The sequence below is a fragment of the Engystomops pustulosus genome, chromosome 2 (genome assembly GCF_040894005.1).
Source record: "Engystomops pustulosus chromosome 2, aEngPut4.maternal, whole genome shotgun sequence".
Classification (NCBI taxonomy): Eukaryota; Metazoa; Chordata; class Amphibia; order Anura; family Leptodactylidae; genus Engystomops; species Engystomops pustulosus.
This window is the reverse complement of record NC_092412.1, coordinates 155,620,222-155,635,582: the sequence shown is the minus strand read 5'-3', so window position 1 is coordinate 155,635,582 and position 15,361 is coordinate 155,620,222. Positions and strand designations below refer to the sequence as shown.

The window sequence follows — 15,361 nt, the reverse complement described above, 5'->3', positions numbered from 1 at the left end:
TCAATTACTATTATTTTGTATTTATTAAAATCCAATCAGTAAATTACCTAACTGGCATTTCGTTTCATTATCAACCTATATGTTGTTGACTCTTTAAACAAGAATATTATGAGAGATGGAGTTTCCACATTGCTCTATACTCTTTGGTGGCAATTCAGACAAGGAATAGTTAACACTTTCAATTAAACCCAGCGTCCAGGACCAGTTTAAACTGACCACAGGAAATTGTGGCTGGACACACTGGTGACAAGGTCTTTGTCCCATGCATGGGTGTGACACACAAAGATGGCTTTTACATTCCTCACTGGGGGTTGAAAGGAGTTATCACCTAAACAGATTCTTAATAAAGAATTAAGGAGCCCCGAGGCAATAAGGAGCTGTGTCCTGCTGTCTTGTCTACAAAGCATTGCTAATGCACCACAGCTAGTAGTATGCATTGTACCAGGTCATGTTTGTCCATCAATATGCAGAATTCTTTCCCCATTATGCAGACCTCAAACAAAATTGAATTTACAAATTACTTTACTCACATGTTGGGGGGATCATAACTAGAGAATGTGATCAAACCCTAAAAGATTATGCACAAACCCACACCTCAGCCTGTTGTAAACTAGCCCTATAAGATTGATGGGGAAAAAATTTTTGGTCGCAAAATCCTAAAACACTTCAACAAAAATTGAAAGACTATAGATTCCCCTCAAGTGTTTCCAATACCCCTCCCTTCTCCTGTGTTTGGGGGAAGGGATGGAATAAGAGGAGATGGAATTGGGAAATCACTTCAGGTCAGCTCAACCCCTGACTGGTCATCTTTCAGCTACATTTGTCCAGGGAGGTGGGATTCATATGGGAGGTCTTAATAGTGTGCCAAAGTGTGGTAGTCATTCATTCTTGTCCTGGCAGGTGGTCTTTTCGGTGATTGGGCAGTTGTGATTCCCAAAACTGCATTTTGTGTGAATATTCTTTATTGTCGAGGAGCATGTGATTGTAACAATATGACAACATTTAGTCATGTGGACCTACGTGGGATCTTAGCCTGATAGAAGAAGACATCTATTTAACCTTTGGGCTCAACATGGCAGAAGGTGATGGGATTGCGGGGGGTTGGGCGGTTCTTGGCATTTCATCCAAAAGGTGATTTTCTTAAAATTTGAAAGCATGTTAGTCAGGAGGAGGAGGAGTGAAAGGGGAAGCTTTGCCTGTTGGTCTTCAATTGTCTTGCAAAATTTTGGATCTTTTCAAAGGAAACTGCCCTCCCATCGCTATTGTTTAGTAAAGATGTAGCAAACCTTATTTCCCCCTTGTGTGCATTTAATCTCCTTTTCTAGTTTTGGGGGAGGGAGGGTAGTTGGAGATACTTGAGTTTCTTGAAAACCTCAGGAATCACACGGAACGTCTGCTTGGAGGAGACTTGGGCTAACATGGGATCTGTCTCCAACCAGGAGCTCACAGGTGATGAATGCGATTTTTCATTATTTTTTCCTTTCGGGGATATCATACATATAAGTTTGGACTTGGACTGCATACAGTATGGTATGAAGTTAAGTGATTTATTGGACATTTTTTAATACAGCCAAGACCAGTTTTGCACCCGCAAACTGAGACTCCAAATTAATTTAGGAAATACAATCTTTGCTCATAGCTTGTAACTGAGGATCCACTTGTGACTATTGAAATGTTTGTGTAATATTTTTCAACCAGCCTTGTGGTCAGTGCTGCATCTAGACCTCTTCTGTGGTTTTTCTATCACTAATGAAAGACAGGTGGAGAGGCAAGAAGTATCGGAAGAAGGAGTTGTGACCTGTTTCTGCATAGATCTAAGAATTAATTTGCAATGATTGGTATAAATATTTACTATGAATGAACTACAGTAGCTATGCAGGATCCAGTTGTAGACAGTATTATAGGACCAATTGTGAATATGCACTGATGCTTAGGATGAATTCATAAGTGGAAATGTTATGGGAATATCCCAGTAGTCCTAGTGTTTCACTGTTTATAAATGAGTAGAGGAGTGTGCCTGACTTGATTTCAGTGAGAACAAGAAAGTGATCACTTTTACATGTCTGTATTTGCTTGGTATGGTGCATCACTATGTGAAAGCCAATGCACACAAGTTGCAAATCTTTCCATTAGGACTCATTCAGGTGACTCCCAGGAACAACCCAGGAAACACTGATGCAATATATACATATTAAAATACACAGCTGGGAAAATGAATACTTTTTATTTATTGTACATATTGTTGTTTTCAGTATACTGCAAATTAAGAACCTCTGGAAAATGTAACTTGAATGATCTCTGTGAAGTAGCAACTTCACATCTGTTATGTAGTCTCCAGGTAAGGAGCCTACACAAACATGTAGTAAATGGAAACCTCTTCACCTATTCCATACATTCAATATCTCCTGCTTTTGGCTTTATGTCCGCAAGCCAGTGCAGTCTGACATTGGAGGGGATGTGCCGCTTATGATGCAAACCCTGCAGTGTCAGATATATCAGGAGGTTCAGTCAGTTCCTGGAACTGAATGTAGGTAGTGAGCAGGCATGGCCAACACGGGCAAGGCTACCCTCATAACTAAACATGCCCAGCTGGCATGGAGGTGATGTGAAAGTGGTATCTTATAAAACTGGAATAAAAGCATGGGTTTTGTAAATGCAATGTTGAAAACAATGTAAATAGGCAAATCTCCTCTTCAGCTGTTGTGATGCAATTATTAACTAGCACCCGGTGTCTTGCGTTGTTTGAGGGCGCGATCACGCGTTGCGTTTTGGTCGCGTTTTCATTGCGTTTGAAGCGCATATACAACAGCTGATGAGAGGTGATTTGCCTAATTACATTACCATTTACGATGCGTTTTGTAAACGGAAATGTTACCAGTGATGTAATCAGGCAAATCACCCCTCCTCAGCTGTTGTATATGCGTTTCACACGCAATGAAAACGTAGGTCAAAACGCAATGTGTAAATGTAAGGAACCTGGTGCTGAGGCTGTGGTCTGCAAGCGTTGCATTCATAACGGAATGCTAGCGCATGGGGGCAGGTCTCGGCCTGATCTCATATGCGTTTCCAGGGACGAGGCCCGCCCCCTTTGCGCCAGCGGATCGTGTGACTGCGGCCTTACCAATTGCATATGTTTCACTGGAAAGGCACATTACATTGGCATGTGGCCCACCCCCTGGTGCTAGCTCTGTGTTTGTAAACAACAATAGCACCATGTAAAACCCTCAGGGTGGTGGCACACGTGGCGTTTTTAGTCATACATCTTCAGTCGGTTAAAAATGCATGCATCTTAGTCCGATTTTCCCAATTATCTTAATTAAAAATGTTAAAAAAAACAGATGTTTTTAAAACGCATTCCTTTTTTCAACAAACTGAAAACGCATGACTAAAAATGGACAAAAAAACAGGTTCAAAACGCCACGGGTGCCACCACCCTGAGCCTGGTGCCACACGTAGCGCATTGTCTGTGTTTGAAAACGCAGACAAAGCCGCACAAACCGGGGCGGGCCGATCGCATTGGCGTTTCTATGGAAACGCCTGCGATCGGGAATGAGCCGCTGGTGTTTTGCGTTAATTTAATGCAAAACACCGGCGGCTCGTTCCCGATCCCGGTGGGTGCGGCTTTGTTCGCAAACGCAGACAAAGCGATACGTGTGTCATCACCCTCAGGGCGCGTGCACACGTTGTGTTTTGGTCACGTTTTTATTGCGTTTGAAACGCATATACAACAGCTGATGAGAGGTGATTTGCCTAATTACATTACCGTTTACATTACATTACTGTTAAAGCATGTGTTAAGAAAACTCATGCATTAACGCGTTGTTAACGCATGCATTAACATCGCGTTTACGATGCGTTTTTTAAACGGAAATGTTAGCAGTGATGTAAATAGGCAAATCACCTCTCCTCAGCTGTTGTATATGCGTCTCAAACGCAATGAAAACGCAGGTCAAAACGCAACGTGTGAACGCGTCCTAAGGCTTTGTTTTCCTGGCAGTATTGAATCCATCATATGCTGATCCCATGCATAGTCTGCATAGACTATGAGAGACATGAGACCATGAGGGTAATGCCAGACATGGCGTTTTTGGTCCATTTTTATGCATGGTTTTCAGTCCGTTTGAAAACGCATCAGTTTTAGACCATTGGAAAAAAACGGCCAAAAAAAGTTAAAAACGGATGAGTTTTAAAAAATAGCATGCTAGATAATTAAAACTACATGCATTTTTAAACCGCATCCATTTTTGAAGGGGCTGAAAACGCATGCTTAAAAACGGACCAAAAACGCCCCATGTGCCATCACCCTTAGGGATGATGCTGCCACAGGGAATCAACCACTGGATCTACTTCAGTGAGTAGATTCCGTATGGTAAACTTCCTTTAATGCCTTATTTTCCTGGATATGAAAAATGGCTCTACTTTATTTTTAACTGACAAACCATTGGTACATTAAATGGCGCCTGTGACCTCTACCCCTCAAAAACCAGAAACAGTACCGTGTGCAGCACATTTAAGTGTTACAATTGTGTTTTTATATCTTGAAAACATTTTAGAAGAGTGCAATAAAACACATTAATGTGCTGACATACAGTCCAGGAGGCTGGGGAGCTCATCTATACAGATATGCCGCCTGTCATTTGGACTGTTAACCCCACCTGCTAGCACCAACGTCACTACCTATCTACTTCTTTGACAATCAGTTGTCCCTGGACAACTTCAAAACCACACTGTTCCTGTCCGGTGTGGCTGTGATGCTGTCGAGGGATGCGGAGTAGTGGGGCAAGGGCAAGATCGTGGAGAAAAAAGGTAGTGATGTTGGCGCTTGTGGTGGGATTAGAATACCAAATGGCTGTGAGGAGGTGGGGTAGCTGGGCAACGTTTAGCTCCCCGGCTTTGGCCGACTCTTTGTCTGTATGTCAGGACATGAATAAATCAGTGGGTGAAATGGTAAGAAATATGAATTTTTATTTCATAGTAAATGAGAATTTGGATGCATCATAGGTATAGCTGCTAGATCTAGTGCACCCCATCATGCCCAGCTACTTCACATCATCAAGGATTGACGGTGGCCTGTGCCCACTCCATCTAAATACATTTTTCAAAATACTTTCTGTTTTAATTACGAACGTTTTTCTAGATCTCTGCTTCTTTGTCATTCTATAGAAAGCTTCTGTGTTCACTTCCAATCTGTCCATGGTCACACAGGTGCACGGCTCATTAATATGACATGGTTATCAGATCTGTGTGATATAACACGTCATGCACCTGTGTGACATCACATTACCATGAACAGATCTCTATGCACTGTATCAGTGGGATGCACTGGGCTGTGAACCTGGGCATGATGGGGTGCACTCGACCTGGCAGCCATAGCTATGATGCAGCAAAATTCTCCTTTACATAAAAATTCTTATTTCTTAACATTTCAACCACTGATTTTATTTAAGGTGCATGGCACATTAACTACATGGCTAACTGGCTGGCTCACTTCATATAAAGAAGAAAATGACAAGTAAACATCCCTTGTTAACATCACCCAGTTTGTCTTCTTTTTTTTTTTTTAGCATGGTAATATTTTATCATTCTTGTATTCATATTATTTATTATATATGAAGGTATGTTTCATCCTCCTCTATATATTAGCACAAAATATTCAGCACTTCAATGTCTGTGAAAAGCAAGAGACAGGATGCTTTATTTGTCCCTAGTAGAACATGTCTTGGCCCAATTGGTTTTTGCCTTATTTAATGATATAATATTTATGTATGGGTGTGTGTATAAACAACACTTGTTTTACCTCTACAGGTGGGCTCTCCAAACCTGTTAATATTGATTCAGATCCTCTCCAGTTAGAGGAATCCAATGTCCTTTATGGATCAGGAGTATGCAAGTGGTTTAATGTTAGGATGGGCTTCGGTTTCCTCACAATGACCAAGAAAGAAGGAGTTGATCTGGAGACTTCTGTAGATGTCTTTGTGCATCAGGTAAGATGCTTACTTTCATAAAAATTATATTTTGATTTATAGTTTTATTTCAACATGAAAAAAAATGTTTTAGTTCTATTAAAGTAGTGTAAAATCTGCGCAGAAGCTTGGCGGGTAGTTTGCAGTGTAGCACTGCAACACGGGTAGTAATATTGATCTTGAATCTGAGGCTGCATTAACAGACAATATGGGGAGAAGAAGCGCTCAAAGGGAAATGCCCCTTTAAATGCACTTAAACATAAATGTGGTATAGTCTTTTCCAGTCACAACTCAACTGTGTGCTATCAAAGTCTTCTATATTCTCTACTACTTTGAAATAGTCGCTTAGATATACACACCGACCCTTCTTTTCGTATTGCAAACTTGCTCTCTATATTTTTCATTTCCTGTAAACATTGGAATTATGTACTGCAATCTTGCATGTAGCTCACCTGGAGACAAATCCACATGTAAAACCGTGAGAACTCTTATATTATCTATTTATGAACTATGCCATATGGTGATTATACCGAAGAGTGTTTGTACATATGGCCAATGTTTATATGAGATGAAAAGGATAAAGAGCAAAGTGCATATGTAAGAGACCACAGCCCTTTAAATACATGCCATTACTATGTCTTGAGTTAGGACATTCCACAGTTTACCTACACTTATATCTCCTTCCCATCTGCAAACTACATACCCTAATTCATTGTTGAGTTCTTGGAAAGAATAAATCGTGCTCATATAAAATACACATAAATTACATAACATTAAATGATTGCTGGAATTGGAAAATAAAAGGTACACTTAGTCTGCTGTGCCATGAGGGTGTCTGTTTTATTGACACTGCCGCTTAGTCCACTGATGACTTTAGTGGTTCCTGTGACTCCTGCCACAGCTGGCAGTCCTGGAAACCACCATAAAACTGATAACAGGAACAGGGCAAGTAGACTTTTTTTTTTTTTTTTAAATTATTATTATTTTGCATACAGCTGTCTCCAGGAGTTTTCCAGGATGCATCCAAGGATTTCTGCACCGAAAATTTGCAGTGTAATACAGTACCATTAAACTCAATGTGATTTTGAAAAAGCATTGTAGACAATGCTTTTTGAGGGGTTAAAAAAGTGTCACTTTCTATATGTAAAAAGGTTGCCTCCTCTTGCCTCCACAAAGAACAACACATGATGTTTCACCGTATTTCAACCTGTTCAAAACCAGTCTTAATTAATTCCCCCTATTATGCCTCAATTACAATAAATACATAATACACTTACACTGTTTTTGATGAACCTCAAAGCTCAAGATTAATTGAAGTTAGACACATTCAACTGATTTTCCCCCCCTTTTGAGAAATGTAAGATTTACAGTACCTCAACTGCAAATCTGATAAATATCAAGGGTAAGAAAATACAAACATACCATATAGACTATTTGAAGTAAATAAAAAAAGGTGGAAAGTGCAAATATAAGGTATCAGGTTTAGTAATGCAAATCAGTAGATAATTACAACTAGATGCTCATCTTGAAAGGTTCTGTCAAAAGCCACAACCAACATGAAATGCTTTTGTAGAACAAATCCACAGGGCTGCCCTTGGTGAACTGTCTCCCGACCAGTGGGTATGTTGCAGATAGAAGTTTGGAGTTTTCACTTTTATTATTTATGATTTAAAGAACAAGTGAAAAGTTATTATTAAAAATAGACTATATTACAACCGAATTGGATTTTATTTCAAACACGAGCTATGCGCTCGCAAACTTCTATATACAACAGACTGAAATTTTTTTAACATACATATATGAATAGCCCACTCATGAACTCCTCACTCCATTACAATTAAAATACACCTAATATGTCCATATTTCCATTAGATGACCTTCACAGCCCAGAATGAAGGTTGGGAGCCCTAAAGGGGTATTCCCATCTGGGCATTCACATTTAATTACATTCATTTGCTATATGTAAACATTTCGTCAATTGGATGTTATTTAAAAAAAAAGTTCCTGCGTGAAGATAATTTCTCATAAATGTAGTCATGTTGTCCCTTAGATATGAGATGGCTTTCTCGGATACGACCACCCCGCACGCTGGCAGTAGTAGCTAGACATGCAGTATTGAGCTCTGCCTGACTTCAGCGTTCATTACCACAGGACGGCTGTGGGACATCCACTTTTTGTTTCTTTGTGAAATCACTCCCGCAGAGGTGGCGGTATCCAAGGACACAGTCTTGATTCTAAGGGACCATATCCCTACATTTATGGGAAATTATCTTCACACAGAAACATTTTTAAATAACATCTAATTGAAGAAATGTTTATATATGGAAGTTTAATGAAACTGAATGTAAATGCCCAGATGAGAATACCCCTTTAAGTAGTTGTCCTTGTTAACCTTTACTTGACCTCATTTTCAAGAGATTTTGGTAGTGTCTCTCTTTTTATTGTCCTGAATGTCCAATTTCCTTATTGTTGGTACTAACATCAAAGCTTTGATTGTTTTGTGCTAGTTACAGTCACCTCCCTCCACAGAGCACCATATTTCCTATCCCAATATCTCTTGTGTAAGCAAGACAAAGATTAAGATAAGACATCCAGAAACCGGAAGATAAGTTTTAAGTGACATTGTATTCACTAGATCCACAGATATACACATATGAAAACTTTAAGCATCTCTCAGGTCTCCAATTTGACCACAACGAGTAATCTTGTCATACAGATAGGAATTATGTGAATATTTATCTTTTTTTTTAATTTTTTTTTTTTTTTTTTATGTGCCCCATAAGAGTAAAATTCTACTTATTTGAATTACCGTTCCTTTGCCACTGTCATTTTTCAAACCTGTTGCCCTAATGGTGAACCAAATAAAATTTTAATTGACTGTCTTGCCAAGTGCTAATTTAACCACTTCTAACCCATATGTCAACTAAGCAGTTGAAAGTTGCTGATCTGTAAAGTTGTTTTATGAAGCAGCTCTCCTTTGTTAAACTTGAAAGTAGGAATTGGGTAATTTGCCTGGACAAACTAGTAAAGTTTTCAGCAATTAGACTTGGAGAGCGGACAAAATGGAAATGATGGTGGGACCTAGTAACCTACACAGATACATTTTAATAATTTCACTACAGTCCTTAAACCTTTAGAAAACACTATTTTTACCTAAAAGTGTAAGATCCCACCGCCTTTAAATTGAACATTTTTTTGGACCATTTTATAGTGTCAAGAGGAAGATGCTAATGGTTCCAATATTGGGGAGTGTCATAATTGTTTCACACTTATTTTTCTTACATTATCTTCAAATAATGTGCTACACTTACTTGGTTTAAGTAACTAAACTCAAAAATGATCATGTGCTCTGCACTAAGAGGGGGGAGAAAAAGCATATGACGCATGGTCAAATCCAAATGGTACTTGTCATTTGCCTTCAGGAGTTGGTAGAACCTATTATACATAAAATGGTTGGCTGGTCCCCTTCCCCCTGCAGTCAATAGGTTTAGCTGAAATACATCTCATTGGTATGGCTAGCTTGAGCCGGTTCTCTGGTGATGGACATATTTATCTAGCGTAACTTTGTTACTGTTTCCCTTCTGAAGAATCAAATAAATACAAAACACACACGGACTATCCTTATGATAGCAAATAGCAAACACCAGATAAAGCTAATATTTTCTCAGTAAATATTATCAGGGATTGGGATGTAAAAATGCAAGTGGGTGCAATCAAAGTACCAGATATCTGTAACACCAAAGTGTTTATTGAATGTACTAATTGTTAATATTTAATATGCCACTTAGCATTCAAAGCAACTGGACAAAGTAGAGAGCACATGGCTACCGACATATTGGAGCAAGCCCCTTCCCCCCCCTCCTCCTTACCCATGCCACTTCCCCCTACTCTGTTAGGAATGAAAGGAATGTGTAACATGTCTGAGATCCCTTTGTTCTTTTACATGAATGGCTAGAATATCCTCTCTCGTCATAGGCAGGGAAACCCAGCATCCCCCTTCCCGACGTGTAAAAAGCCATATCCTTCATTTGTTAGCATGGGGATTCCCCTGTAGTCTATTTTTCTGCAAACAGATGAGAAAGCCAGCAAAAAGAAAGCCAGAGAAAATTATGAATTTATTTACAAAACTGTGATGCTCTACAATATATAAAGGAGATGGCTATCCGTAATGAATAAAAAGAGGGAAAAGCTGAAGCCATTTCACTGGGAAAATTGTACTATATTAGAGGCAAATCTGTGAGTACACTGGAGATAAGAAGGAAGCGTGTCCAGAGTCGGCAGCAGAAGTGTCCGAGAGCAAAATATCTTCTAGTCAACCAAACTGTTTAGATTTCTTTTTCCTACATCAGTTTATAAAATGAAAGTGGAGCTCTGATTGGTTGCCATGAGCAACAAGAATAGTTTTGCTCTGACCCTTCAGATAAATCTTCCCCTTTTAACTTTCTTTAATAATCCATTGAAAAAAGAAACGTGCAAAGACAAATGTTTAGGACAAAAGGAGGAGAGGATTTCTCTTTGTTCTGAAGACTTCTAACTTAGCTTTTTTTTTTAAGACGGATTAATAGATATGTCTTTATCTTATTGGAGTGCCATATACCCTCCTTTTTTTAATTGCATCATAGTTGTTAGGGTCCCTACTATTAAATATTTATTCCAAACATTTACCGTAACTCATTTCCTGGTCAGAATTGTGACACATCAGTCTGTCTTCTTTGTAAATGATATTGGTAATCTGGCTTGGGCATTCCCCAATCGCCCTTTATTCTGTTAATATGTATGAGTGTATGAGCCCTGTTGGCATTACAATATTGCTGCAATATAAGCAAAGGAAATAATTTATTTCAATGAAGTCCCAATTGTAGAAATATCAGTATACGGTGGAACCTTGGATTACAAGTAACCTAATCTGTAAGCATTTTGAATTTTACAAAAGTTGTAACTTTGATTTACATGCAAAATGTCATCATACAGTCATTATATGAGCACTCCCCATCCTCTACTGTACAGCTGTCACAATTGTATAACACAATGTTGAAGAAACAAAGGGGCTAGATGTTGTATTAAACGTGACTACATATATTTGGGGCGTGGAACAAATCATCTACATGTCAATGATTTCCTGTAGGTGCAGGAACAATTGGGATTTCAAGCATGTTCCTGGAATGCATTATGCTAGTAATCCAAGGTCCCACTGTATTTAATAAGGACCCTACTTATGGGTACCTATGCTGGCCTGCCTGGGTCTCATGGACACATCATATCTGTGTGAAATTTGCCTTACACAGTAACTTCATCATCATACTTATTGTTCTATAAGGATAACCAATGTTTTGCTTTTTACTTTCTGAATATATAAACTGTTTAAATACTATTTTTTTTTTTTTTTAAATATATTTCCACCAATAGAGTAAACTGCATATGGAAGGTTTCCGCAGCCTGAAAGAGGGAGAACTTGTGGAATTCACATTCAAGAAATCTTCAAAGGGATTGGAATCCACACGAGTGACAGGACCAGGGGGTTCTCCGTGTATTGGAAGTGAAAGGAGACCTAAAGTAAAGGGACAACAGAAAAGGAAGCCAAAAGGGGACAGGTAAAAGAAATATTTTTATCTTTTAAACAGATTTTTTTTCTGCCCAATACACATATATCCTTAATTTCACTGAACCTGGACAACCTTATAGCAAATGACTAGATTCAAAATCTTTTGGGTTCAGCTAAATCATATGGCGGAGTGTGCGGCCAACTGTTTACTGTTCGTGTTGGCTCCCAAAAGGCAAAGTTGTGTTTTTAGTCAATTTTATCCATCATTTCAATTAATATTTCTACTTATCCACAGGAATCATTAAAAGTGTGCTTAAGCCACTATGTCTTTGACATAAAAGATTCTGTTAACAGATGCCCCATTGTTTTCTGAAAGTTATGGCCCTCAGAATCTTGTGAGATGGCAAAAAATATTTAGTACATTACAAATCTGTTGAAGGAGTATGGAGAGGACTTATGGGTTGACATGCTGCAAACCCCCACCATTAACAAGCACAAGTGGTTCTGGGAACGAGTGCGGGTGTTAACCCTTTAACTGCCACCGCCGGCAGTGAAAAGCCAACTGCATATGAGCATCGCCATATTGGTTTTGATTGTCGCTACCCATGACGTTATCAAGGAACAACTACCTATCTATAGAAGACTTCAGGACCTGCCATTGCTGCAAACCTATAACCATGTGCCAGTGGCAAATTCTCCACTTACTGAAATGCGGTTGTATTGCAGTAATGAGACTAACTTGTTTTTAAGTGCCCCCTTTCCCTGGAACTGATATAAAGATAAACCAATAAAATAATAAACATGTTTGGCATTGCTGCATCCCAAAAGTCCTTATCACTCAAACAAATATTCCTAGTGTTGAACGCCACTTACACAATTTTACAACGCAAAAAAATTTTTAGAAAAATTAGACGGTGATCAAAAGTGACCATTAATTTTACCACATTTTTTTTTTCCCGCTTCCTAGTACACAGCACGGAATATAAAATACCATCACTACAAAGTACAATACAAGGAAAAGTACACATAATGAAAGATGTAAAAACAGAGCCCTCAAGAAAAATTTTATACATTTTTTTTTTTTTTCCATCAACTTGACTGATTACATTTGTTATGGTCTATTTGTGAAATTTCATGTGTAAATGTCCTGTATTAGCAGCTCTACAGACAAAAGGCTCATTCTTTTGACTAATTATCACTTCAGTAGTATGATTTTTATTTTTGCTACTTTGTTCATACAGATGCTATAACTGTGGAGGACTGGATCATCATGCCAAGGAATGTAATTTGCCTCCTCAACCCAAGAAATGTCACTTCTGCCAGAGTACAAGCCATATGGTGGCACAGTGTCCAGGGAAAGCTGCGCAACCTTCCATTTTGCAAGAAAAGCCTGCCATTGATGATTCAAGCCTGGCAACGGCACAGTAGCTGTAAAGCTTTATGCTAAGTTTACACAATTTGCTGTCTACAAAACTAATCTATCTGAAATGAAAGAAATAATATAATACATGATGCAGTAATATAACATCATGTATGTGAGTTTAATGTTACCAGTTAGTATTTTACTCAGATATGTTATACATTTGACATGACAAAGTGTGGACTTGGCATTGCGTTTGAAGCAGAACTGGGGCTGAGCAATAATTTTGAGTGGGGCAGATAAGTTCTTGAAAAAAAACGTACACTTTTGTATTTGAATTTTCCTATACCTGAAGCATTTAGTCAGTGAAAGCTCTACTAATTTAGGGGGTTGTACCAAGAATTATTATCTCCTATCTACAACATCTGATTGTGGGGGTTCTGACTGCTAGGACCCCCAATGATCACAGGACCTTCACTAATTAAACAAATCTGAAGGTCAGGTGTGCGCCTTGCCACTCCGTTCAATACTGTGGGAATGCTCGTCTGTTTCTCACACTCTTATGGATGAAATGCAACAATAAAACTTGGTACAACCCCTTTAAACTTGATAACCCAATTTCGTGGTGGTGGTGTTAAAAATCCCACTTCATCTTATTACCTAAGGTCAACTGATAAAGTCTATATGTACGTGTTTTGAAATCTATCACTTTACTTTTTTTTCAATCTGAATTGAAGTCTTTATTTTCTTGCAAGATATAATAGCAAAATATTTACTATGGCAGCTCCCACTCAAGATTTTGCTCAATGTTTCCAGTTTTTACTCCCATCTTCATACCTCTATATATGAAATCTCTTATCTCTCTATACTGTGCTCAGTGTTTTCTTGTACTTCAGATTTTCTCTTTTTTTTTTAAATATTTTAATCAATAATTCTTTATATACAACAATGTTTTATGAACACCATAGGCTTAGGCTCAGTTCACACTTGGGTCAGGAGTTTCTGTAACAGTCTCTTTTTGGAAAAGTGAAAAGTGAAAGTGAAACATAAACAAAGAACTGCGGGTGAAAGGAAAGTCTTCAATGTACGGAAGGTTGCCTTCTGTTGGAATTCAGTTCTGATCGAATGGTGGAAAAGATTGCTGGCTGCTGCGCCTCCCTCCACCCCCCCCGCTTTTTCACGACAGAAGCGGGAACGGTACCTGCCGGACTCAAGTGTGAACTGAGCCTTATTGCTAAGAAATGATATGTAAATAATGTGCATAGATTGCGAAAACATTTTAGCATATTCATCAGAAATATTATTGGAGGGATTGCAATGAAATTAAGGATCTAGTGGCCTGTACACAGCCAAATCAAAAGGTTTTGTAGAACACAATAGCTGAATTAAGTGAAATCAAGCTTAACTAACCAAAAATTGAAAATCTAAAACAGTTTTATTTATTTTACTGATTTTTGGAGCCACATTTGAATTTATGTATTGTATTTATGTAGTTTTTTATATCAGCCATATCACGCTATGTTCTATGTGCCGAACATAGCAGCAGTGTGCACCCGGCTTACAAAATTATCACTGTGCAGAGCGAACGGGTAGCGAGAAGCAGCAGGCATAGTGGCGTCATTAGCTGTAGAACAGCGAGACCACTCTGCAAGTTCAGTGCCTAATAAAGATCTGATCTGTCTGGAGCTGATTTGACGGTGTCCGAGACCATTAGCATATACACACGCCCCCACCCCTAATGCAGCACCTCCTCTCTGACGATCCGCTAGATTGAATGGTCAGAGAACGGTGCTCATATCTCGGTAATGGTAGGGGCTAGGAATACAATTCAAAGTGCCCCTGAATCAGTGAGCAAGTCCCTACATTAGAGTATGTTAAAGTAAATAAGTTTGGGGTGGTGAAAGGCCCTCTTGCACATTATTTACCGTTTATCATTTATTAGCATATAAGACTAGGTGTGCAAATCTCTCCTTTTTAAACTATTGGCTTTTAATGCAACACCTAATTGTGGCAGAGTTCCACAGCTCCTTATGGGTTTTTGCGTAATGGGAGTCCGATATCAATAACAATGCAGTCCCTTTCCTGCTTGTCCCAGGTCTTTGCGCTAAATGTACACAATAATGAAAAAAGGTCTTTTGTTGTCCATCTTTAATAGATCAGTACCCACAGCCGTGGATCACTCATAGACTATAGATTGAGGTTCTGTAAGAAAAAAAAATGTCTGAGAACAGACTTATTTGTGTGCAGGCTATATGTCCTGTGGAGCAAAAGAGGGGATTGTTACTGTTAGGTGTGATGATCTATCTGTAACCCCAGTCACATACACAAAGAGGAGAAAAGAGGGAAAGATCTGTACAGTTCATTCCTAAGTTTTGCATCCTAAGTCTCCAACCTCTTTAACAAGAAGACATGTATATTTATATAGTGTGGGTATTAGGAGAAATTGAGCACTGTATAAATATATGTAGATAGTTGGTGTATTATATACACATTCTA

General features: G+C 38.7%; 1 protein-coding gene across 4 annotated transcripts; it reads left to right on the top strand.

Annotated features, from left to right (window-relative positions):
* The first annotated feature begins 792 nt into the window (after window positions 1–792).
* LIN28A (lin-28 homolog A) lies at window positions 793–15,048 on the top strand. Of its 4 annotated transcripts, none has more exons than XM_072137057.1 (4): window positions 793–1,082; window positions 5,806–5,984; window positions 11,370–11,554; window positions 12,747–15,048. In XM_072137057.1, exons 1-4 carry the CDS (start codon window positions 1,073–1,075, stop codon window positions 12,931–12,933), a joined length of 561 nt encoding a protein of 186 aa, XP_071993158.1. In that variant the 5' UTR covers window positions 793–1,072; the 3' UTR covers window positions 12,934–15,048. The 4 variants fall into 4 exon arrangements, with proteins under 4 accessions (XP_071993158.1, XP_071993156.1, XP_071993157.1 ...); XM_072137055.1 differs by having other exon boundaries at window positions 793–1,131; XM_072137056.1 differs by having other exon boundaries at window positions 793–1,449.
* Window positions 15,049–15,361: the final 313 nt, after the last annotated feature.

What these genes read in the sequence shown, in the direction of transcription:
- LIN28A (XM_072137055.1), top strand. Translation starts at nt 1,086, where the DNA reads ATGGGATTGCGGGGGGTTGGGCGGTTCTTGGCATTTCATCCAAAAG. An exon ending in TAGATGTCTTTGTGCATCAG is followed by an intron (nt 5,985 to 11,369) that starts GTAAGATGCTTA and finishes TTCCACCAATAG; the next exon opens with AGTAAACTGCATATGGAAGG. An exon ending in AGGAAGCCAAAAGGGGACAG is followed by an intron (nt 11,555 to 12,746) that starts GTAAAAGAAATA and finishes TTGTTCATACAG; the next exon opens with ATGCTATAACTGTGGAGGAC.